General features: G+C 41.9%; 2 protein-coding genes across 3 annotated transcripts; both read left to right on the plus strand.

Moving 5' to 3' along the window:
• Positions 1-5,712: 5,712 nt before the first annotated feature.
• fstl3 (follistatin-like 3 (secreted glycoprotein)) lies at positions 5,713-8,990 on the plus strand. Its single transcript, XM_029000660.1, has 5 exons — positions 5,713-5,901; positions 6,143-6,328; positions 7,397-7,612; positions 7,701-7,928; positions 8,023-8,990. The coding sequence occupies exons 1-5, from the start codon at positions 5,832-5,834 to the stop codon at positions 8,055-8,057; spliced, it is 735 nt and encodes a 244-aa protein (XP_028856493.1). The 5' UTR covers positions 5,713-5,831; the 3' UTR covers positions 8,058-8,990.
• Positions 8,991-16,246: 7,256 nt separating this feature from the next.
• bsg (basigin) lies at positions 16,247-24,591 on the plus strand. 2 transcript variants are annotated; one of them, XM_029001705.1, is made up of 9 exons: positions 16,247-16,497; positions 19,225-19,575; positions 20,308-20,473; positions 21,007-21,095; positions 21,215-21,351; positions 21,474-21,744; positions 23,123-23,147; positions 23,256-23,329; positions 23,409-24,591. In XM_029001705.1, the coding sequence occupies exons 1-8, from the start codon at positions 16,437-16,439 to the stop codon at positions 23,314-23,316; spliced, it is 1,161 nt and encodes a 386-aa protein (XP_028857538.1). In that variant the 5' UTR covers positions 16,247-16,436; the 3' UTR covers positions 23,317-23,329; positions 23,409-24,591. The 2 variants fall into 2 exon arrangements, with proteins under 2 accessions (XP_028857538.1, XP_028857539.1); XM_029001706.1 differs by having other exon boundaries at positions 23,135-23,147.
• Positions 24,592-26,021: the final 1,430 nt, after the last annotated feature.

Genomic DNA, 26,021 nt, shown 5'->3' on the forward strand with positions numbered 1-26,021 from the left:
TTAGATGATGGGCTGTCATCCAAGATGAAATGTCAGTTAGACATGCAGAGATTTTGGAAGTGGGAGGAAAAGTGAAGACAAGTTGAGTGTCATCAGCATAGCAATGGTAGGATAATCCATGTGAGGAAATGACCTCATCAAGTGAGCTCATGTAGAGGGAGAAAAGGAGAGGGCTGAGTACTGAGCCCTGAGGGACTACTACGTCTATGTGACGTAGACATGGATCTTTTCAGGTCACTTGGTAAGACCGCTCATCAAGGTAGGAAGGACACCTCTGTCAGGCTGAGACCCGAATTCCAAGTCTCTTGAGCAAAGAGCCTCTGGGGCAGAAGATAGGTCCTGTGGGGCAGAAGATAGGCCCCCTTCCCAGTCAAAACATTGCTACCATTGCTCTTTGCATTTGTGACTACAATCTACATTTGTGTATTTTGGTTTGTGCATGTTTGATTAATGGCAGTGTTCTGGTTCTATATTCAACAGATCAGATTCCAACTCAAACTGTAAATAAACTGAAATTAATTGAAATTATTCTACTGAATGATTGAAATTATTCTACTGAATGATATTGATATCATGTAATTAATTAAGGTGAATTAGGTGAAAAACAACTCCATGACCTCCACATGAGTGCAATTTAAATGGATTCAGTTACACATCATAGGTAATCAGCTATTTTCATCCATACCATTTGCAATCATATAGTGTTGTTATTTCAATTTGATGTACAGTGTAAGGTCCGTGAAAGAGCTGGGGATGAACACACTCGCCAGTTCACAGGGAGAAGAGAGACATCCTGAGGCTGTAGAGCAGAATTGCATCTATAGGAACCATGATGTAAAAGCCTGTTACTTCACAATCAATATATCCTGAAAGATTCATTTTGGCACTGGAGATCAACCTGATAAACAGATAAAAACAGCCACTTTCAGCAGCCAGGAACAAAAGGCTGAAATTGGAGTGATCTGATAGATACGACAAAACTGAAAATTGTATATATAGTAGAAATAGCATGTTGATATGCAACTATTAGGAACTACATTGTTAACAAAGCACTCAGTCATTTCTGTTCTATTCTCCAAACATATCTGCCCCGACCTTAATCCCTTCATTTATCATGTCATAAATGGTTCACTTACATCTGGTCATGTGCCAACTGCTTTTAAAACAGCCAGGGTTCTTCAAATCCTAAAGAAACCCACTGTTGATCCTGTAGACATCAGCAACTACCAACCAGTGTCTCTTCTCTCATTTCTTTATGAAGTACTTGAGTGCTGTGTCTACAATCAGTCATCACTTCATCTGTGTGGGCAGAGAGTTGTTCCAGTAGAAATTGAAATTGAATTGAAAATATTTTTCATCTGAATTGCACAAACTGAAATTGAATTGTACGAACTCTCTCTGAATGTATTAAATTGCATCTGAATTTCAAGAAATTTGAAACTGCATTTGACATCCCTAAAAGTGTAATGCAAATTTGCTTCTTTAAATTCTTTAAATTCAAATTTAAATTGAAGTCACAATTCAAATAAAACATTTTGCAACACACAGTCTGAGTTTTTGAGAAAAAGCTATCAAGCTCAGACTCCCAACAACACTCATTTCCAGACCAAAAATATTCAACTCAATTTCAGTTCATACAATTCAATTTCAATTTGTGCAGTTCAGATTCAAATATATTAAATTCTATTTCAGTTTCTACTGGCACAAATCTCTGCCCATAATCTGTCTCAGAACAACCTCCTAGATCCTAAGCAGTCTGGCTTCAGAGCAAGTTATTCCACTGAGATGGAATGGCTGTCTCTGAGAAGCTACATGCGGCCAGATCAACAGAAATCTCATCTGTTCTATATTCTCCTCGACCTCTCTGAAGCATTTGATACCATTAATCACAAGTCTGAGGTCATTACCTCACATGAGTTATCCTACCTCTGCTAGATAGGAACCAGAAGACCCAGGTTCGAATCCCACTTACTACCATTGTGTCCCTGAGCAAGACACTTAACCCTAAATTGCTCCAGGGGGGGACTGTCCCTGTAACTACTGATTGTAAGTCGCTCTGGATAAGCTTCTGATAAATGCTCTAAATGTAAATGTAAATGGAATGCTATGACCACAACACTCAACTCATCCGCCAAGATCTCTGAAAGTGAAAGAAAGTGAAAGTGAAGTGATTGTCATTGTGAAACACTGCAGCACAGCACACAGATACACAACAAAATGTGTCCTCTGCTTTTAACCGTCACCCTTGGTGAGCAGTGGGCAGCCATGACAGGGTGGTAGTAGCCTAGTGGGTAACACACTCGCCTGAGAACCAGAAGACCCAGGTTCAAACCCCACTTACTACCATTGGATACCCTTAACCCTGGGGGGGACTGTCCCTGTAACTACTGATTGTAAGTTGCTCTGGATAAGGGCGTCTGATCAATACTGTAAATGTAAACAGTAAATGAGTAACTATAGACAACTTGTCATGATCCGGTCCGAAAGGGGTCTGTAATAATCTCACACTGTTTGTAATAATACAAAGAACCAGCTGATGGCAGCATTGCTAGATATTATACTCTATTATAGTCTAACTACTCTGGATTATTGCTAAATTTCAAATCTTCATCAATTTGGGAACATAATTGTATTTTTTTGGCCATTTTTTACACAAAGAATTTTGATGTACAGTATTTCACAAAAGTGAGTACACCATCAAATTTTTGTAAACATTTTATTATGTTCTTCCCTTGGACAACACTGAAGATGTGACAAAGTAGTACAGCTTGTATAACAATGTCATTTGCTGTGCTAAACACACTAAACACACAGCCGTTGATGTCTAAACTGCTGGCAACAAAAGTGAGTACCTTCGCTTGTGTGCTCAAAAGTGTACTCACATTTGTTGCCAGTGGTTTAGACATGAATTGCTGTGTGTTTAATTATTTACACTGGTTTGCAAGCTGTACACTGACTACTTTATGTTGTATCGAAGTGTCATATCTTCAGTGCTGTCCCAAGGAAAGATATAATAAAACATTTCCATAAATGTACTACTTTTGTGAGATGCTGTAGTATGAATTGATCAAAACGTTCTTCCTTCACTTCGCCTGCATCACGATACAGAGTGAGGCACATAGCAAGGGCAGTGCCACACAGTGATCTGGCCACCCACAACACTGCTCTCAAGGTCGGCATTCCTTTTGTGTCCTGGAGGCCTCACGTTCAGAAACGGAGGCCTGCTGCCACCGCAGAAGAACAGGAAGAGACAACATGTGCTACATGCATTTCTCCTCCATCAGAGGATCAGCTCCAAGGCCACAGTCAGGCAGGTGGGCCGACTGGGGAAACATTAGCTTGCATGGAGAAAAAGGAGAAAAATCAGCAGAGAACATGGATGTTCTTACCATCTGAGCCGAAATTAACATGACAAACTAAATGAGCCGTGCTGTCAGAAAGATTTCTGCGTTGAGTGTTGCCAAATGAACAGCATTTAACAATCAATATTAAATCTGTAATATAAAGAAAAGTCACCCGTCCCTTGTTAGGAGACAGCAATGTTTTGCATTCGTGTCGTCCTTGGTGGTCTTGGCAGCAGGAATCCGATTTGTGGGGACAATAGAGCAATTTAGCTTCTAATTGCATTTAAACCGTAGCCTAAGCCACTTGAGCCAATACCACAATTCCTGAACCATGAATATGTCTCATTAAAATGAAGAATGTTGCCTGCCTGCTTTAAGTCAGAAAATCCCACATTTTCCCACATCTACATGAGATTGCACAGGACTTTTTTTTTTCATTTGATGCTGCCATGTGGTTGCTATTAATCTGAAAACGAGACGATACGTGTCTCTAAATTCGATTTGTGGATTACCACAGTGCTCACATCCAGATATAACAATCAAACTTGGTCTTGGGGGGCATTTTTTAAACCTTAAACATTTAGACATCGGTCTGTTAAAATGGTTTATAAATGACATATATGAGACCGATTGTAGAGCCCAAAGTGACTTGTCATTTACTGTGTGATTCAGTCTGACCATCTTGTGGGGGGTTTAACAACTGACAGAGCACCTGTTTTTCCTACCAAGGACACCATTGCAACACACTGATGCACAAACCTTCTCTGTACATGTTCCTCTACAGGGGTGTCTTGCACGAACTCCCATTTACATTTACTGCATGTACCAGACGCCCTTACAATCAGGGACGGTCCCCCTGGAGACACATGACGAGATGACGAGGAAGAAGTACGCATTCACACGACATCGTGATACAGGGGTTTGATTTGTGAAGAACAGGACAGGGGAGACATAACAAGAGACGTAACATAACAAATACCCAACGGTGAACAGAAACGAACAGGGTAGCATTATACGATCAGACACAGGGGAACACAATTAGGAAACATTACACAGGACTAACGTGAAACTCCGGGATGACAGTACCCTCATGACAGTACCCCCCCCTCCTAGGCACAACACCTGGAGTGCCCGCCAAAGCAGTCCACGAAGGAGGGAAGGAAGTCCATACAGAGTCTTTATGAACACGAGTGGACGATGAGATGAGTCGAGATGAGATGAGAAGAAAAGATGAGATGATGTTACATGGCCAACGTTGGCTTCATTGTTCTGCAGGGTCCCGATGCACCCGATGGGTTTTCCCGGGAGGTCGAGCACGCCTGCCTCACATTCCCATGTCTGGTGAAGGTGAGAAGGGCCATTCAGCAGGGCGAGCCGGAGACTGACTGGAGCGGTGGGCGCCTGCGGACAGCGGACAAGGTGCTGGTATCACACTGGCCTGAAGCCGTCTGCGCAGGACTACCGCCACTCGTCCATCCTGAATACCGGACCAGTCATTCATTTTTCATTCATCTCAGCCATTCATCTCTTCTCATCTCATCTCGACTGGTCTCACCTTCCACTCGTGTTCATAAAGACTCTGTATGGACTTCCCTCCTTTGTGGACTGCTTTGGCGGGCACGCCAGGTGTTGTGCCTAGGAGGGAGGGTACTGTCATGAGGGTACTGTCATCCCGGACCAGAGTTTCATGTTTGTCATGTGTAATGATCCCTAATCGTTTTCACCAGTGTCGAATGTATAAAGCTGCCCTGTTCGTTTCTGTTGGCTGTCGTGTCTTTGTTATGTTACAGTTTCCAGATGTCTCCCCTGTCCTGTTCTTCACAAATTAAACACCTATATCGTGACGTCATGCGAATGCGTCCTTCTTCTTCGTCATCTCGTCTCATCACTTCCGATCACCTGCCTCATCATGCCAGATGGTTGTGACAGGTTCACAGGCGAGTGTTTTATTTCAGTCCCGCCAATGGTTCTGGACGCAGTAAATGGAAAGTGCCAGAATGAATTAAACACACACCCCAAATATGGGAACCGTAGCAAACCAGAATTCTTCAGGCTTGCCACATAATTGCGGCCCTGAGCACACTGTTCAAAGGCCCTGTAGGCGGGGGACTAATTAAGCCACACTGGCGCCTATAAACAACAAATCCATGCAACGGGGGCCGACGTGGAAAGCCGTGGGATTTTCCCGTACGAGCGCGCGGCCCGACGCATCGCGATATTTACACCGGCGCCGCGAGCCACGCGCGCCGCCGCCGCATCGCGATATTTATACCGAGCGCGCGCACGCGCGCGACCCGACGCCGCGACGGCCCGTCCCCGCGAGCCACGCGCGCCGCCGCCGCATCGCGATATTTATACCGAGCGCGCGCGCGCCACGCGTCCATTCAGTGGGACGAGACGCCACGGCCGCGCTTCTGTTATCACGAGAAGAAACCCGCTGTTCTTAACAGTTTTGAGCGAAACCTTTTTTTTTTAGTATACCTCACAATGGCCACTCTGACCGTTTTCACGACATTTGTTTCATTTTTCCACCTTTTTGGGAAACATTCTGCCGACGGTGAGTTGAAATTTCACACTCTTTTTTTTTGTTCTCTCCCTCACGGCATTTTTGCAGGTATCTGGAATGCAGCGAGCTGCGGACGAACTCCCTGAACCCGCTTCTCACTTCCACAAGTTTTGTTAGTAATGTTTCCTCCCACTAGAAAGGCCGGAGCGCGCAGGTGCGCCGCCTTGGTAAAGTGACGCGTTTTCTGGACGTTGTTTGTCGGTTCGGTGACGGGAGGTGTCTCTGCCCGCAGCCGGGATGTGCTGGTTGCAGCACAGCCAGGAGCCGCGCTGTGAGATGGTGCTCATGAGAGGGGTCAGCCGAGAGGAGTGCTGCGCCGGAGGCCGCCTGGACACCGCCTGGTCCAACACCAGCCTGCCCATCAACGAGGTCAGCCTGCTCGGAATTCTGGGAATCGTGTCCTGTAAGCCCTGCAAAGGTGACACCTCGTTCGAATGTGTGTTTTTTTTTTTTTAAATAAAGAAAATGCTAAGAAGTACATGTTCAGGCGGCCCGCATCGTATATATTACGTTCAGTTTTAGAACTGTTGTGTGAAAATGCCCACTACCAGCCATGATCTTGTTTTTTTTTAAAATCAGACCCGTCTCATTACTCAGTTCTGAGTAATACTGTTGCGAGATTACTATTTTTTCGTCTTTCGTATGCATATGTACCAGATGTTCCATCTAACACTCCCCAGCTGTCTTGAGTAGGTTCCACTAAAAGAATTCTTAGCCAGGTATTCAAGTTCACTCAAGGATATATAAACAGAAGGAGTTGTGGAAACATTGAAACACTTTTATCTAATCTGTGTCTCTGGTGGAGATGGTGTCTGGCCAAGATTTTTGTTGCGGTTGCCTGTAAGGATGGCTCTGTTCCTATAATTATTCCTTATTCTTCTTTTTGCCTGACATCTTCTTTAGGATTTCTGTTGGGAAGTTAAAAGTGTATATGATGAATTAGACCATTTTTCCTGAACATATATTGTTCAAATCATTCCTAGTCTGACGTATGTACGGTGTCTGACATTTCATTACAAGGGATAAAACCATGGATATCTGTGATCTGATCTTAGAAAATAAAACTGGTTAATTTTCTAGGGAAGATGAACAGTCTGGTCCCTTTAAATGATAAATGACAGGGCATGAAAAGGTTTTGGCAAAGGGTACTGGTTAAATTTTAAAGGATGCCTCTTTAGGGGCCTTCAGTATATAGGTTTTAGCTGCATGTCATAAGTTTCTTAAAATGCTTTAAAGATTGTCAGGCTTGGCAGTAACCATCTTAAAGTGCTGGACTTAGTTGTGATACCCTCCTCCCATCTTCACCATTCAGCCAATGGTGTACACTTATCTTCCTTAGACCTGCTCGTATGAAAACGTTTGTGGCTGGGGTTCCTCAAGGAACAGGAGTGAGAAACACTGTCTAACTCATGGTTCGTTTCCCTGAATGAAGCATGTGTTTAAGCACCCAGTTTAACCATTGTTATGTAAATCATGTGTTTTGTAGAGACCTGCGATGGGGTGAACTGCGGCATTGGGAAAGTGTGTAAGATGAAGGCCGGGCGACCCCAGTGCATGTGCTCTCCCGACTGTTCCAACGTCTCCACCAAGTACGCGGTGTGTGGCAGCGATGGGACCTCTTACCGCGATGAGTGTGCTCTGCTCATGGCCAGATGCAGGGGGCACCCTGACCTGGAAGTCATGTACCAGGGTGAATGTAAAAGTAAGGCATGGCCACTCTTATCCAGTCCCGAATCCCCTCCGAGCCTTTTAAATTGTTTTAATTGTCCTTCATGTATCTCCCCCATCAGAATCCTGCTCGAACGTGGTGTGCCCTGGCACCCACACTTGTGTGACTGACCAGACCAACAGTGCCCACTGCGTGATGTGCCGCACGGCTCCGTGTCCAATGCCTTTGGACAATGAAGCCCCTATTTGCGGCAACGACAACATCACATATTCCAGTGCCTGCAACCTTCGCAGGGCAACTTGCTTCCTCGGCCATAGCATAGGTGTACGCCACTATGGCCACTGCAAAAGTGAGATTTTGTTTTTACTTACTTCTGTTGCCGGGGCAGGATGTGATGGTCTTTTTTTATTTCCCACCTAATTGTTGTTTTGTGTTCCTTTTAGATGCTGACGTCAGCGAGGACAATTCACTGGACTGACGTCACAAACTGAACTGAATGCGCAATTTTTGAAAACCTCTTGTCAGTGAAGACGTCTGAGGCCCTTTGCTTATTTCCACCTCAGTAGCTTCAGAGAATGATGGTAGATGTTATGTGGACAAGATGCTGCAGCTGCTGTTGAACGCTTATAAAATGGGACTCTCTAATATATGCTGATGCATGCCATATATATAGATATAGATATTAAACTCAATGTGGAAGAATTTTAGGGCCAGTTTTTGGGCAAAATGTGTATATTGTAAATATGTCAACTATTATTTATTGAAAACCTATGGAAATGGTTTTATTTATACATCACTTGCCTAGAAATCATATACTCATAGAGATCAGATGCATTTGCATAAATATTTATTTTCCCAACAGGTAGATTTGTGCTTTTTTTTTTGGGTGGTTTGTTTTTGCTGTTGTTTGGATGACGAAATGGCGAGCTACCCATAATCTGGGCACTTGGGACAGAGTTTTACAGCGAAGATAAATCCGAAGCAGCACTCAGAACTGTTTGCATTCCTTTGTCTTCCACTGTTTGGTGGGAAGAGAGCAGAATCCCGCAGCAGTTTTATAGCGCCAAAGGGCACGTACGAGCATAGAACATTAGTGCTGGAAAATCAAATGACCTACCAATCAATTGCAATACCTGCTATGTAAACAGTGCTGGCTAGAGACGTTCAGTGTGTGGCTTGGAACCATTTCAATTCACTTTTTGCATTTGCTGCTCAGAGGTTGGTTGTGCTCGTAGTTCGCAGAAAGGCTTTTCTACTTCAGGTGTAATTATCACTATGCATTTTTTTGTAAATAAATTTTTTTTGCATTACAGAATATCTACTGTGAATTGATAAATGTACCTACTTATTTTTGTATTTTTGTACTGAGGAATCTTTCCAAAATAATAATAAAAAAAAAGGTCCAACGTCGGTTCCGTGGTACAGTGTATATTTCTTTTGTGGACCGCTGTTGGCCGTATCTCCGCAGACTGTGCATCCAGTGTTCCAGGTGAACTGAATGAACCGAAGTTCGGCCACAGCCCCTCTTCGGGCTCCGAGGAGCCCCTCTGCTTTAGGTGGATGAGGTGAGAGATGAGGGGGCACTGAGTCACTTTCCTGTTTGAAATACCTCCCTTGTTTTTCTTTCTCAAGAGAGGCACTCCCTGACTACGCCAGCATCTGGTTTAACTTTGGGAGATGTTTATATTCTGATCCCAGCGCCCTTTTATTACATTGGGAATGGAATTAAATGTTTGCCCAAGCAGCCAATAACCGTGCCATAAAATGCCACTTTCTCAATATGCAATGTGTTTTATTGTTCTGGGTCTTGCATTTCTCTGTGTTTTCACATCATTTTATATTTCTTAAACATATTTAGTCTTTAACAAATGAACCACTGAAGAGTTTTGCAGACACGAGCAGTCAAGCGGCCAAAACAACATCACGATGTTGCATTGTGTTTGCTAGTCCTGTCTTGTGTAAATGAGATTTGGACTATTCTATTGGACTATTTTTTTTTTTTTTTAATACCGTGGACAATCATTCCATGTCAACTGAAGGCAGATGACATGAATTACATGTATTTTTCAAAAGTGGCTGGAAACATTTTACAATATCCGAGCCGGTGTTCCCACAACTTTGCTGGAGTCATAACCTCGGGCTGTACAATAAGAATGTGGAAGAATATTACTTGTCATTCAGGCTCTTGCCTGCAGCTCCCTGCACTGCATGGTAAAGTGAGGTCTGGTTTTGATATGCAATGGATCATCTGAAATTCATTAAAGGGTGGCCTCTACATCCTCACCGTCAAGGCAAAATAATAAGTCGGCTTTCTGCGGTACATTTTTGAGTGAACCCAAACAGACATGAGTACTCCGAGTTCTTGGAACACAGGTACATTCATGAACTGAGTGTTTTACTTTAGAACAAAATTGATAATACATAAGCTTGACTTTACCGTGTCGGATTAAGGGCGAGGGATCTCTGTTGTGGATGAAGTCTCATGCACTTGTTTCCCAGGGGCCTTCTAGTGTTTGCGGCTTAATGCGTCAAGACATGCAGTTGCATGCAGTATTCATAGAAACGAGAGATGATGACTGTTTTTTTTCTCACTCCAGTACAGACCCCAAATATTCCAAGCATTCCCTCTTTCCCCTAGTGATGGGTTATTTTAATCTCCATTAAATTACTTTCCTTGGAATGGCAGAACGTATCATTCAAATGCAAAGAAGAGGCAGAGCGCAGAAAAGCTTGACGCTGACGTGCTTTCTTGTAGTCTGATCATTCCATAAACCTCAGAATTCCCCTATTCCCTCAACATGAGGTGAAAAGTTTTTTGTTTTTTTGCTTTTGTCAGGAGCTCTGTAGTGCTATGTGATATCAAACAGACCTCTGTAAGAAAACCCACCTCGTAGGAAAGCTTGTGCTGTGGAGCAAAAACACGGACATGTCAACAGATCCGATAACGAGGACTTGGAAGTGAGGCAACTTTTAATTTGGTCAATTAAACAGAGTATGCAAAGATTTCATCTCCCAGACTATGCCCAGTGGGGAAGTCTGACCTCTTCCACTCCTCTTGTGTGGTCTGTGCCGTCTAGAAGACCTGCCTGAGCTGCTCTTGCCCAGCCTCGTATCACTGAATTTTATCCGGCTGATAATTGGATGCGTGGTATACACCCACCCTGGGACACCAAGGTGGAATTTGACACAAATATGGAAGACTAACTTGCCGGTGGTTTCTTCTTGGATTTGTTTGGAGTGCATATCCACAGGAGGGGGTGTGTTCCTGGTAATGTAACCCACGCTGAATTTATATAAGAGATCATAACATACCAAAACCAGCAAGATATCAACTGACCTACTTTTTACGAACACAGAGACCATGAGACCATTTACGAACACAGAGACCATGCACACATAAAATGCAAGCCATTTTGGTCTGACTCTATGTTGCAATGTACACCATTAAGATCAGTGGAAAACACAGTGTAAAAATAGCGTAATTCCGAGATGTTCCCATATAATATAATCCTAGCCATATCTGTGCATGCATCTTAAATGTTTTTGTGCTTTTAAAAGACCAGGAACTTCGAAAGCACCTGGATATACAGGGTACAGGTAACACTGAAGTTGAAACGGTTTTGAAATGATTTGTTCTGGTCTCATTTTTACACCGTTTGCACACTCAAATTATGCACATTCAATAGCCACGGTACGCCCTTAAATAATCTCGCTTGACCATATGGACTCAATTTCATTACAAATACCATAGCAGCCAATGGACGGATAACAGTGTGCAGCTCCCCGGCCTATATTACTAACTGGAGTCAGTGCAGCAATCCATTGCAAAATCTGTCTGACACGTAAGCAGCATTTAATGCCGCCCAGCATGAGGTTCAGTAGCTGTTATGCCTGAAGTCTGAAAATGAGCTTTGTAAATAATTTATGTAAAAGTTGTTTAGATTTTAGAACCAGTCTGTCATTTTTGCACGATCCTTGACCTTTCATTTTATGCAAAGATACACTCATCATATCTGATCACTTAGTCACCTTTTTACTTTAAGCCAATTTGAATGTGGACACCACGTGGGCTTCTATTCAAGTTTACAATCTATCAGTTTTTCCGGAGTAATCTGAAGAAGACGGCTAGACCTTCAGCTGTTAATTGACTGCAAATGTTGAGGCCCTGTGTTTCATGTTGCAACAGTGGTAATTGCTCATCTCACCACCCTGGAATAAGGGGGGGAAAAAGCCAAATGACGTTACACTGAGATGAAATGAATTGGAGCATAAACAAACTGATGCAAACTTTCGAGGCTCCTGTGTCTGTTTCTTTTGACTAAATGCTTTCAGTGAGAACTGAAGTCCTGGCAGTCATTTCTAGGATGCTGCGAAGCATTTCTCAATTCTTCTGACGCACTTCTCCAGCAAGTGTGTGTATGGGACCAATTTCGTTTGGTGGAGGCAAAAACAAGTGGGGCATGACTAAGAGGCCCAGGAACTTCCGGTCTGCTCTCATTGCCGCATCTGTGTACTTGTGCCCGACCGGAACTTCTCAGGGCATTCCCTTTAAGCCTGTAAAGTAAGTCTGTGCATGGGGCAGTAACGCCTCAGTTGTCCATACGCTGCTGTGCACACTCAAGCTTGAGTGTTAACAGGCATCTAGAAACAGCTGCCACATCAGCAGGTTTCTCACAAATGTGCCGTATGATCTTATTCAGGAATTTTGGTTAACACAAGGAGATGTTCTTATCGGCGGCATCAGACGAGAGGATAATATAGGCTCTTCTGCTTGCTTTCTATATGGCTCGTGACCTGTCTGTGACCTTTCTATCAGCAGACTGCTGTCACTCTTCAGTTTGAGGGGTGCACTGAGCTGCTGCGATGACGCACTTGGAACAGGAAAACAATGGCTTACTTCACCGATGTAGACATAGCAACTTCTCTGGTATCAGACCTTTCTAATCACAGTCCATGGGACAGCAGTGACTCCGTATCTCCCACACAGGACAGACACAATACAGTCGATGAGGTGTGAACCTGGTAGAATTACACTACACTGGACTGCATGGATTTTTTTAGAACACATTGAAAAAGTGAAAAAAGAAGATACACTTTACAGTTTAAAAAATTTTTGTAAATTAATCATTCTTCATGTGTTCTTTGTGTTCTATTTTGTTTTAATCTGGTCATTTTAAACAAGCAAAATGCCATTTCATAAAATAGGCTATAGGTAAGCTTGAGGATTTATGGCAATCTCAGAAATTATACTCCTTATTATGCTAGAATAAAATGAATGAATATGCTAATTTATCAGTAAATCATATTGCTTTTGCCTAAAAAACGTTATAGTATTGTATCTTTTCTGTGAAAAAATCTCAGGTTTAACAAACAAATATGATTTAAAAAGCAAATATAATTCACTTATTTACCTGAAAAAAATATTCTTACCTCCATACTGACTTATGTGCGGCTGTTTCCGTCTCCATTTGTGTGTACAGACAGGCAAACTGACACCAAGACACCACCCTGTGGCGCTTTTGCGTAAAATGTTTAAGGCATTACAGTTGTGGTTTCTTATGTACTACATTTTCAAGACATTTCTCATTGGGTTTGTTAAAGCTGTTAAAGAAATTAAAAGAGGTGATGCATAAAATGCTGGAAAAATTAACAAGATAAGTACAGTGGCTGAAATAAATACAGATTGACAAACCTACTGGAGGGACATTGTTTCTATGTGCTGCTGAAATAATTGGCATTAAAGCAACTGAAATATAACTTATTTTAGAGTATCATTTACAATGCATCACAAAATGCTCCTGCCATGTTTCAGAGCATGGTTCTGTAATAATGTTTCTTTATTTTTTTAAGTGCCACAATGGTTATAAATCTGAGACTTTAATGTTACTGCTGACATTTGTGGCATAAAACCTCAAATTACTTTTGGATTTTAAGGCACTTGAAAATGGCTGCTTTTGCGCAATGTACACCATTGAATTCAGAAGTCAGTAGAGCATTAGTGAAAGTGATGTGATTGTCATTGTGATACACTGCACAGCACACGGTGACTAAACAAAATGTGTCCTCTGCATTTAATCATCCCCCTTGGTGAGGGAGCAGTGTGTGGGGACGGCACCACAGTGTCACCTTGGCAGTTTGGGACTCGAACCGGCAGCCTTCTGATTACGGGTCCATTTCCTTAACCGCTAGTTTCACTAAGTTCCACTGAGTCAACATTTGACAGCGACTAGCCAAGTGTCTCCAATATCAGATGCTGCACAGGAACGGCTTACAAGACATAAATAATAGAAGAGTATAAAAAAAGATAAAATTAAAGTTTTAAAGTGAAATCTCAACAACACTTGATGGCAACCAAAGTATTGTGGCTGGCCAGTGTTGAGAGGGAGAAGAAAGATCACAGAATACTTTACATCCGTGTGGAGTGCCCTGCTATGGGCTAAAAACCAGAATGCACCAAATATCAAACCATATACCACAACAGACTTATTAGTTGAGAACGAACAAACACCACTCAGGGTTGCGGCCGTCTGAGCCCATTCCCGGACACTGGGCGCAGGGCGGGGCGCCAGCCTACCACAGACAAACAAACAAAGACAAAATAATATCTACCAGCTATATGTACGCTTCAGGAGTGGTTTCTAAAGCACTCGCACCAAATATCAAACCAAATACCACAATGGTGGGACATTTAATTGCATTTTAAAGCCTGTGTTTAGCTTGTTACTGTGCCTCTGCGGGTTGACATTTAAGTGGGGGGCCAGAGACTTGGCTGTGGAAGTCATCTGCCAGTTTTTAAATTGCTGACCCACCGGCATGTAGCCGTATTTAGTGGAGACATTTGAGCATGTTTGCAGTTAAGCATACAGTTCTGCATCAGCAAATTATCTTGGGAAAAACTGAGGTAAACGAAAATGTGAGCATAGAAGCCCTGCCCCAGCAGCCTTTAAACTAAAAGGCACCTGATGCTAATGATCTGTTGCCATTGATCATGAATTTCCATTCTGGAGTTGGATTGAATCACAGCTAATAATGATTAATAGCAGGCATTTATCTGTTTACCAGGGTCTACATATAGGATAAGGAGGTCAGCATTTTTGGATTTAGATAGAGGGGATATTTTCAAGGAGCTATGGGGAGGATTTGTAAATCTTGCATTAGCCCTGGTAATCTATCTGAAATATCTCGGTTTCTGAATATATTCATACTTTAAATCAGTTTTAAAAAAACACTGCATTCACACTAAGTGTCCACAATCAGCAAACCATATAAACCTTGTTAATATCCTATTCTACTCTATGGTTGTAATAAAATGGGGATAAATTGGCAAAAGAAAAAAAGTGAAGCGGTTTTCAAACGTCAAAACGTATGGGCCAGTTCCTAGAAATATGCCTCTACCTTCTGTGTCAAATGGAATGTTGTTGTCTTTAGTCCAGGGTTGTGACTCCTGTGTGTTTTCACATGGACATAAACATGAAATCCATACATTCCGCTCCACCCACTCCTTTTGAGATCTTGGGATACGTCCTGTGTTCTGGAAGGTGAAGAAACAGCTGTTGGTTATGGAAGGATCATCCCCTGGAGAGCATTGTGAAGACTGTTAAGGGGTGTATCCTGAAGGACATTCTGTCCTTGGATAATGGGGTAAAGTAATCTGAACACATCTTTTAGGAATGCCACTGTTCACTGATGTAAAGACAAATTTTGCCAAATAGTGTGAAAGACCAATTATTTTAATCATTGATGTACAATACGAATATAGATGCTGACTTGTTTCTAGTTCAAATGATTGATAATTGGGAACAAGAAGATTGAAAACAAACAAATTAACAAACAAACACTCCCACTCACTCACTTTCCATAATCTCTTATTCCTGCTCAGGGTCACGGCCATCCGACACTGGGTGCCAGCCCAGCCCAGACAAACAAACAAGGCCAAAAATAATGTCTACCAGATATACAGGAGCCATTTCCATGGGCTTTCTCAGTAGTTTCAGTCATTTTGCTGATATTAAAAGAATGGTATTTGTATTTTGATAAGTTTGTCTTTTGTTTTTTGTTCTTCTGCCATTTGTCTTTCACAAGAAAATACAATTGCACAACCTAATAATGTATTTACACATAAAAAAGTATTACCATATTTGTACTGACCAAGTCATTTTTCTACATCAAAACAGTATTGTTAGGATAGACTAGCAGTCTGTGTAGTGCTTGTAATGACAATAAGATCCTTGTGAATAATTTGCATACACTGCCGCCTACACAAGGCACTTGAATGACATGGATACCGATCGTTGTTCACTGAAATATTGTTATGCTTCTTTTTTTTTTATAAAAACAACACTTTTGTTTCAGTGATATCATAATTTAAACGAATTTGTAATTGCGCAAGTGTATCACTAGAGGGAGAAATAATACAAAACATAGTATAATCAAAAAGTAAATGTTTTAAGTTTTTAAACTACTTTCTAATACATATGTTGGATTTTGAATATTATAATGTAAACGTATACACGTATATGAATTTGAAGCGGCAGTCTGCTTTTAAAGCGTTGAATGTTTAAAAACAAAATGTTACAGTGTTTTGTAAGAAAGAATTCATGAGCGAAAACGACATTTTAATCACATACGCGCTCGAGCGACCACGTGTTGCCGTCGTGACGTCACGCTTCCACCGGACGTGGTGACGCCCAGGACCCCGGAGAGGACGTGCGCGTGCACGACGGCCCGTGAGGAACGAATAGAGGACAATCGACCGCGGACGAGGGTGCACGGCCAGGCTGCCTTTTCGTGATAACGCGCGGAGAACACGGCGCGTTTCGGACCTCGGCTCGCCGCGGCTGGGCAGAGAGCAGCAGAAATGAGGTTGCTGTGGGGCGTCGTCCTCCTCTCCTGCCTTTACAAGGCGAGCGCCGCGACAGGTACGGGCTTCCGGCGGATTTAAACGCGCATTTACGGATCGTTAAAATGTACCACAAATTCTGTCAGGTTTTGATTTTCTCACGTGGCATTTAAACATCCGCCAAGGCCGCGCATTTGATTAAAACGCAAAAAATTCTTCATGTCATGTATATCGACGAATGCAGCGATTACTTTTCTCTTGTGACCATAGCACTTGTTGGTTCTAAACGTTAAGACGCGACGAAGAGTAAATACGTGTACTTTTTTAGCCCCAACTGTGCATCTCGTTCGGTTTTGTTCTGTTGATGTAATAATTTAGGGTTAGCGTTGGGCTAATCACTGTCTGTCCATTGCTGTATGCATACATTACAGGCTAATTAATCTTATTATTTCTAGATATTTTTTTGGTTTGTGTTTACAATGTTGTTTTTTAATCCATCCTTGGTTTATGCCCTTTTTTGTCAGTCGTTTCTAAATCATTGGCGCTAGCTGTTGTAGGCTAATTGCTAGCCAGGCCTCGTCGTGTGTTTTGCGCGCTCGTCTCGTTGTAATTTAATTCATGATAAAAGTAGAATAACTTAAGTCTAATTCGTCGCTTCATTCTTGTCCCCCCCCCTGCCAGCCAGTGTAAGGAATGTGAGAGATTCGTACCCCGGATTAAAACGCTGTTTCGCGTGTCTCTAAGTGACCCCTTCATCAGCTGACGCGATTCCGGCCGAGACCAGTTTTCCACGCCGACAGCACAACATTGATGGTCCCGGCTTCACAATGAATGATGGTCTGGGGGTGTTTTGTAGGGGATATACGAATCCGGCTAATGATTAATTGTGGTTGGGGGAGGGCGTGTTAAAGATGGTCAGTAGATTTTGCAACAAGCTGTCAACAAGTTATATAAGACAAATTAAGATTGTACGTAGTTAGAGCAAGTCTATCATTTGCGCAATGCCCACTTTTTTAAATGAATAGCAGTTAATCCATGACTAAGCAGCTTTAATCATGGTTGGAAATAGTGCAGTGGGGAACATGGCAGATCAGCGAGCTCTATCTGATATTTCCCTTGTGTTCAGGTCACATTCATACGTCATTGATGACAACAGTCATGTATTGGGCAATTTGGTGTTTGACCAGTTCCTGCTTTCTGCTTGCTAAGGGTATCTGGAGGCCACGGGATCGTTGTGCTCTTTGCACAGTTGGACCCATTATGCTGTGCATTAGTGTTTCTCCAGGCCGGCGCCAGCGTCCCTGCTGACCAAACAGGCGGGCCTGCAGCAGACTCGTGCAGGAGCATGTATTTCGATTAAGTCCCTTCAATTTCAGGTCTCTGTGCTTGGGTACAGCAGCTAAAACCGTGGGCTAAGTAGTAAGAGCACGTGGAGGTGATGACTGAATTGAAAAGGTTGCACAGTGTACTCCAGTTTCATCGTGAACATTAAGTGCTCATTAATCACACACTGCTCAGTGCTCACACGCTCATGGAGTCCATAGGAGGCCTGTTCTTTGACCCAATAAAATGGCTGTGACACATGCATTGTGATTTAAAACTGCTGTTGGAAGAAAGTAAAAGTCAAGCAGGGTTTATAAGATTGAACCTGAGGTATGGATCCATTCTAGTAGTAATAAAATATATTGTTTATATGTCAACCACAGCCTTTTTATAATTTGTTTGATATTGTTTATTTTTATGCTTTTGTTCGCCTTTCCAACTCTAATTTGCATGTGGGGAAACTGAACGGATTCATTCTTTTTGTTGAAGCCACTGTTCGGTGTCAACAGGAGTTCACGGTCAGATTCTGTAATTGCGTTTTCTACACGGTGGCGTAAAGGTGACCTTTGCTGCGGCCCTTTTAAAGAGCAAATGTTATTTACAGCATTGGTTCACTCCCCTGCATGCCCTCCCACTTATTCCACTCTTGGCCTTTTGTAATGTAATAATGATCCATTTGGCAGGCTTGAAATATCAATTGGTAATGTGAACATTTTTGGCTAAGAGGCTTTGGTGAAATGGCTGGATATTCTGGTTTTACGTGTGCCAAGAAGAATTGTGCTCTTTGATGCTTGAGAGTATAAATGCCGACTCTTTATTCTGCTATTGTTGACCTATCTTAAAAACAATGGATGGGTGTGTGCTTTTTATCCTCTGCAAATATGAAACTTTTTTATTTTTGGCTCAGATCTCCTGTGGGGATTGAATGGTATACGCCCAAGTGTTCTAACAATTGAGCCTGGTGGCTTTACTTCACATGAAACAGCTCCACAGGGGTTTAAAACAACACAACTTCTTGTTTTTCCCTTGTTTTGATCCAAGTATTAAATTCTTTGCGGAAATCCTTTCATATGGGGTCTGAATAGAGGTGGAAGAGAGGCTTGTTTTGAGCAGTGTGTTTCAGATGGGCCCAAAGATCAATTTAAACGGAATCATTTATGTGTTTATAAACACCATAAATAATTCCCTTCATGATTTTCCATTTATGTTCCATTTTTTCTTAGTACATGCTTTCTTTTTTGTCTTCCATGGTGTTGGGTGTCATTCTTTACAGTTGATCTTAAACGTAAAAATGATACTCAGGGCCATGGCTTGTTTTGAGAACAAGCCAATGTATGTCTGTCTTCATTTTCTAACGATCTTTCTTTTCTTTCCTCTTTCGGTTTGGTTTTCAATCCTCCATCTCATATCACCCCTATAAATTGATTGAAATTGCTGAAATCCACTGGCCCTGCATTTCTGCGGTTACCTCTGCTGCATCCAGCGGGCTTTATTAAATCCCCCCTCTCCCAGATGAAACTGATAGATGACAGTGCAGAGCTGCACTGTGAGGTCATAGGGCACCCCATCCCCGAGATACAGTGGTGGTTTGTTGAGGGTGAGGAGCCAGACGAGACATTCACCCAACTGTTTGACGGGGCTCGTGTGGACCGGGTCCGGATCAACGCCACTTACATCGATCACGGCGCCAGCACCATCGAAATCTTACACCTCACGCTCAACGACTCGGGCATGTACGAGTGCAGAGCCTCGAACGACCCCGATCGCAACGACTTGAGGAAGACTCCCAAAATCAAGTGGATCCGCTCTCAGGCTAACGTTTTAGTTTTTGAAAGTGAGTGACGTGCAGAACGTCAGGTGCCTCCTGGTTAGAAGATGGCGAGTGCTGTAGCTCCTGTCCATCATTCCTTTGTCCTGCCCTGTGCCCTCAAGTCCCAGACTCCCTCCTATACTGAAGCACGCCTTGTGGAAAAATACCCATTGTGGGACCCTCCCCTCCTCAGTGCAGTCTCTTAGGTCTCCAGTTACTTCCTTTCTTCTCTCCTTCATTTTGACCTTCCCACATTCTCATACAGCACCAAGACACATAACAAATGTATTTTATAATACTGGCCAGAATCTTTCTCTTCAGCAAAACTGTCCCTCAGTCTTGGCTGGTGGACAGGTATTTTTATGTACCTTTGTTGTTTTGGAGTCTTTCAGTCCAGTATTATAATGTTTAGATTCCCTCATTTTTGAAATTCCAAAATCCCTTCTTCTGCACCTCAGCAATCTGCCGCTCAAAACTAACTGGATGTTCAGCCACACATGCTTTTTTTCCTTGTCCACCATATCCTATCTTAGATCCACCAGCCTAGTTTCTCCTGGTTGACCAAATACTGTGTATTTATAACATGTACCTCAAGGCAAGCTGACTGTAGATGTGTGATTATGTACATCAGAAGCTGTAAACTCATTTATTGGTATCTTTTTTTAACATATGATTTCGTTCAATCTGGCAATAAATAAGGTCTGAAATGCTCTTGTGTTCTTTATTTGTAATGCATTATTTTTTATGTATGTGTAGTGGCCAACGTCATAAAAGAGCCTGCTGAGGTGTACAACGAAACCCATGCTATTCTCAACTGCACCCTCAACTCCTCCCTTCCAATCCAAGGCCACTATTGGGCCAAGGATGGAAAAGAAATCAGTGGCACCAGGGATGAAACTTCATCTCGTGTTATGTCCTACACGTAAGACCACTCTGTTATGTTGAGTTACTGTACACACAATATAAATTGAATTGTTAGACATATTTTTTTGGTCTTCATGTTAGACTGTCCATCATCCCCAGAGCTCCAGGCTACAGTTAGGGTTCCTCTATTGCTGCTCTGCACAGTGACTGACGCTGCTGATTTGTCAAATTTTACCAGTAGCGACATTCAATACTCTTATAAATAAATAAAATAAAAGCACACGTGAGCTCTGGCTCCAAACAAAAGTCTTCTTGTACTGTTCAAGATGCCAGAACCCTTGCAGTTGTAGTGCTCTTCCCATTTTAAAGACCCAGTTTATAGCAGCTTGTGTAGTTATACATGCTTGCTAGTGAATAGAACAGCATTTTTTTTTATTTCTCAACCTTGCATGCCTTTGTTTAGTCTTCACATTACTTTTTTATTGATGTTTATTGATGACAATTCTTGCTTATTATGTTCCTATTTGGAGGTTGCAAGTCCCCTGTAGTTAAATACTTGCTGGATAAACATAATATTCATCTCTCTGTTAGACTGGAAAAGATTGACAACCGCAAAGGTGGTGAATATGCTTGTGTTTTCCTGACTGAACCTGAAGCAAAAGAAATCATTCTGGTCAAAAGTGAGTGAGCTTTCTTCCCTCGTTTATTCCTCACGAGGCACACACACACACACACACACACACACACACACACACACACACACACACACACTTTTAATCTGTTAATGTTTCTGCTGCAGCTGACCCACATGTGCAGGCATCCAAGCACTCTGAACACGCTGATGAGAATCAGAATGTAGTGCTGGTGTGTGTGAGCCACAGCTTCCCGCTGCCCACTGACTGGACCTGGTACAAAGACGTCAACAACAACAAAATGGTAGGAATGGTTAGTCTGTAAGCAGAAACCGTTTCCTAACCAAACCTTTTTCGTTAGGAATAGATGCATGCAGCCCCTGGTGTACGTGCTGTTGGTAAATTTAGGTGTGGTTTTCTTCCTAGAGTCTCAATAACACTGAAAAGTATGCAATCCAAAGCATGCCCAACAAGACCACACTTACCATCAAGACCCTGGATATCAACGAAGACATGGGCACCTATCAGTGCCAGGGTCAGAGCGAGCTGGGCATGGCCTTTGACAGCATCAATCTGCGCGTGCGTAGCCGTCTGGCGGCCCTGTGGCCCTTCCTTGGCATCGTGGCTGAGGTAATCATCCTGGTCTCCATCATCTTCATCTATGAGAAGAAGAGAAAGCCTGACGAGATCAATGACGGTGAGTGATGCCATGTCAAACCAGAACTCTTATTTATCATTTTGAAAGGATAATGACCTTGATGTCCTCAACATTCCATGGTTGTGCCACTTCTTGTTTACGTTTAAGTAGTGTTCTTGGTTCTTTCTGTGGTCATTTGTTTCATTTGGGGTGAACATTTTTACATTTTACATTCTTCTGTATGAGCATATTTCCAGTGATTCTTTTAAGTTGATTTACGTTTTTTAGTGTTTTATTTACTGTTTTATTCCTCTGTTTGCTGCTGGTTTTACATTTTGGTAAGTGAATCTGCATGTCAGACTGAAGTGGGGTTTTGAGAGCAGTGGAGAAGCTTTTAGGTGTGAATGCACATGCTTTCATAGAGCGGCCGCATGTCCTGATAATGCTAACTGAAGAGAGAATCTTGGGTCACATTATTGGGGCATGCAAATTATAATAACCCAACGGGGAACAGGTGAAGGTTTGTTCAAGGTTTTCTTTCCGCTCCATATTCCCAGCATGTTAGGGAGCAAATGCTGTGTGGATGGAGTTGTACTAAGAGCAGGAATTATATTTTTGGGAAACGCGTTGATATTGCTGTGCATGTGTAAACCATTCAGTGCATGCTTATGTTTCTTTCCTTGCAGGATTCATTCAAGGCTACTGCATACACTTTAGACCTTACGCTCTTCTTATGATTCTGAAGGGTTCGGGAATCTGCTTGTAATACTTTTCGTCAGGTCTTTTTTTTTTTTTTTTTTTTCTTCATGCCTGATTCTTTTCATTTTCATTTATCTGCATGGGAATAACTCTTGAAGGCTTTTGTTATCCCTTAAAGCAACAATCCGCGATGGCTGTTAGTCCAGTGGCAGCACCGTGCCTCTGAAAAATGTGGATAGAAAGCATCCCGAGACGTCACTGCTAGCCCAATAGCAGCTTGTTTTAATGTGTGTTTAAGTGCTGCCATTTTATCTATTTATTTATTCATTCATTCATTCATGCCACTTTTATTTGACTTTTTCCAACAATATTTTTATTGATTTTAAACAGGGATATAACAGGGTAAACTTGTAATGCTTCAATATACTGTAAATTTTATAACCTTATAAACCCTATAGCACCCTTTTTATTTTACTTTTAAATGCTTTCCCTGATTAAGTCTCTGTCCACAGAGTATGTTTGCAGATCGTGGATTGTTCTAAACATTTTTAAAGTAACTACTCTTCAGAACTTCCTGGGATATGTATATATGTTTCTAACACTAACAGCCTCTCATGATTAGGGAGTTACTAAAACCAAAGACTTTTGGTGGGAAATGGGGTCAATATTGCTTTAAAGTTGACTAGTCTTCTTTTTTTTTTTTTAACTCAATTTTTCTTTTTTCTTCATGTGAAAACAGATGATGACTCAGGATCTGCACCTTTGTAAGTAGTATTTATTTAACCACTTGAGTGTATGTAAAGATGGGAGAGTTGCTTTTAAATCTTATGTTTTTTTTTTTTTTTGTTTTTTTTTTATATATATATAAATAGGAAAACCAATGCAGCCACAAACCACAAAGACAAAAATATCAGGCAAAGGAACTCTAACTGAGACCCAGTAGAAGGTGGGCGTGTGATCTTTCACCTCTATGGCTTTTAGCTGATTATGCACTAATTAACTTTTCTTTTGTCCTTTTCCATTAGACCCCCTCCACCCAGAGACTACTCTTCAAGATTTTAAAGGGGGTTAAAATTACTGACTAGCACACAGTTGAGTTTATTATTTTTTTTTTTGTTTTTTTAAATTCTCTTTTTCAGCTAAAGTGTAAATGTGTAGATTGGGTTGGGATGAAGACTCCACATATTGTTCTGCCAGCAGTTGTTAAATGGGGGACATTTGCATGATTGTATAAATGAATCGTTGTGTGTTTCTTAGTGAACTTTTTTTTCCCCCTCACCCTCGTGGGAATGTTCCAGTCATGGTTCTGTTCCCTTCCCTCACAATTCTTCATTAACAATTGTAACACTGCTACAATGTGGAAGCCTCAGTGTCCATGATGTGTCTCCAGTCTAAAACAACCTCTTCTTTTAAAGCTGTGGCCAGGTACGATAAGCACCTACACTAGCTATAAAGATGAATAGTATTTGTTGACATTTGGCAGCAGTTTAATCTTAAGCCTTAATACCTGTCCATGTTTTACTTAATTTTTTTTTTTTTTTTTTTAGATAAAATTGCTCTGATTAAAAACTTCAGCTCTCACCATAACAGGAAACACTGTTTTACTCTGTCAGGGTTCCGATATCCTGTTCACGGATGCCCCTTCTGATAATGTTTTAGTTTCAAGCTTGTGTACTTTCAACTTACACCTACATTTATTAGGTTGTTAGAAGGGAAACACTGCCAGGGGGCTTCCTGGAACAGGATTGGCAGTTATCGCTGCACTGTTTGAACATAGACAAGTGTCATTTTTATTCTATATAAATGCTTTAAAATAGGCCCAGTCTGAAGACACTATATCATATTTGTTAGATCTGTTAGGACCAAGAAACCATCGGTGGCTTGTGTTCCTCTGGGGCATCTAAAAGTTCATTGCAATAGTTTATTTGTCTGTTGGAGGCCATTGGTGAAAGGCAGTTAACTTAATTCCATTTAGTGAATACTTTTGTCCTGCTTGCTTGCTTTTTCCTGTAGGACGTTCAGAAGTTATACTTTAGCCATAAATATTGTGATTGGGTGTGTACCTTTTTAAAGCTTAAAGTTATAAAATATTAAGACATTAGATGTATAAATTATTTTGCCTCCAAGCAACCATAGCAAAGTTTAAACATTTTCAATGTACTTACTTGCACAATCTGAAATAAAGGTTTGATTTGATGTCTTGTGAAATTATTGCTGATTTTATTGTTTAATTGTCATACACATTTCATATAGCAAAGCTGGGATTAAAAAAAAAAAAGTAGAATGGAAGAACCTAGTTTTGTTAATTACTGTAGTGATTTCATATTTTTATTATGGGTGGAACTCACATCCCACAAGTTCTCTCTCTGTCCATTCATAAAGCACTGAACTCCCAAGTCCTTTAAAATGTTGACTATCAATATTGGCAAATACAGTAAATCAGTAAAGAAACACAGTAAATCAGTAAAGATTTGGCAGTGATTAAACTGATATTCATCTATATTTGTCACACATTTTGTAAAGGCTGTGCTACCAACAGTGCCCCCTGCAATTATGTCTTGGCAAGCTACAACAAGCACTAGATGGAGCCATTTGTTCCTTTTTCTTCATATAAACGCATATCAGTGTAAAGGTACAAGAAAGCTCACAAAATAGTATCTTGTTCATGTAATTAAGACTTGGGTTTTTTTTATAAGATAGTTTTGGAAAATATTTTAGAAATTATTCAATTTAAACTCATTCAACCGGCAAGGCCAGCATAGAAAACACAGCCAATTTAATTAAGCCATAATAGACACATGACCTTAATCTTAATTAAGGTCAGTATAAACCATTTACTTCACTTTCTGCTAACAGTTACATTACTCAAATAAGCCAGACATGAGCTCACCAACATGGTTATGGTGTCAAATGAGCAAACCAGCAGTTTAACCATCTCGACACACTTCCCCGCATTACCAGTGTTCGGGTCTGCCGTGTGTAGCATCTCCAAAATAATGGCCCATGAAAGGACGCCTGATGGCTTGGCTATGGCTGGTGTTTCACATTCCTGTTCTTGGAATGGTGAAAACCACACTGCTTACATCATACCTTCTTCATTACACAATCTTCAAGAGACAGTGTGTGCTTGGACCTCCCGGTACGGGACAGTGGGGAGATTTCCATGATTGCAGTGGGGTCTCTTCCTGCAGGATAAACAAAAACCAGTTCAGGAATGGTTCAAGGAACACCAGGTCGCCCACATCCCTGTCCCCCTCATAACTCAAAATACCAAAGGGCTCTTCGAAGATCTTGTGGAGCCCAGATCTCTACAGTTGTGTGGCAGTGGTGGCCTAGCGGTTAAGGAAGCCGCCCCGTAATCAGAAGGTTGCTGGTTTGAATCCCGATCCGTTGAGGTGCACCATCCCCACACGCTGCTCCCCAGGCGCCTGTCATGGCTGCCCACTGCTCACCAAGGGTGATGGGTTAAATGCAGAGGACACATTTCACTGTGTGCACCGTGTGCTGTGCATCACTTCACTTTAAGAGTGAGGTGGGGGATGCGCATCGCAGCCATAGCAACACGGCTGGTGTGTCTGCCTCCGTGTTCTCCCCGGGACGTCTGATGAAGATGAGGAGGAGGAGGAGGCCAGTCTGGG

The sequence above is a fragment of the Denticeps clupeoides genome, chromosome 13, assembly GCF_900700375.1.
Source record: "Denticeps clupeoides chromosome 13, fDenClu1.1, whole genome shotgun sequence".
In the NCBI taxonomy this organism is placed as follows: domain Eukaryota; kingdom Metazoa; phylum Chordata; class Actinopteri; order Clupeiformes; family Denticipitidae; genus Denticeps; species Denticeps clupeoides.

Coding starts and splice junctions, on each gene's coding strand:
- fstl3 (XM_029000660.1), top strand. CDS start 5,832: ATGGCCACTCTGACCGTTTTCACGACATTTGTTTCATTTTTCCACCTT. Junction 5,902..6,142: donor TGGGAAACATTCTGCCGACG/GTGAGTTGAAAT, acceptor CTCTGCCCGCAG/CCGGGATGTGCTGGTTGCAG. Junction 7,613..7,700: donor GTACCAGGGTGAATGTAAAA/GTAAGGCATGGC, acceptor CTCCCCCATCAG/AATCCTGCTCGAACGTGGTG.
- bsg (XM_029001705.1), top strand. CDS start 16,437: ATGAGGTTGCTGTGGGGCGTCGTCCTCCTCTCCTGCCTTTACAAGGCG. Junction 16,498..19,224: donor CAAGGCGAGCGCCGCGACAG/GTACGGGCTTCC, acceptor TGCTGCATCCAG/CGGGCTTTATTAAATCCCCC. Junction 21,745..23,122: donor GCCTGACGAGATCAATGACG/GTGAGTGATGCC, acceptor ATGTGAAAACAG/ATGATGACTCAGGATCTGCA.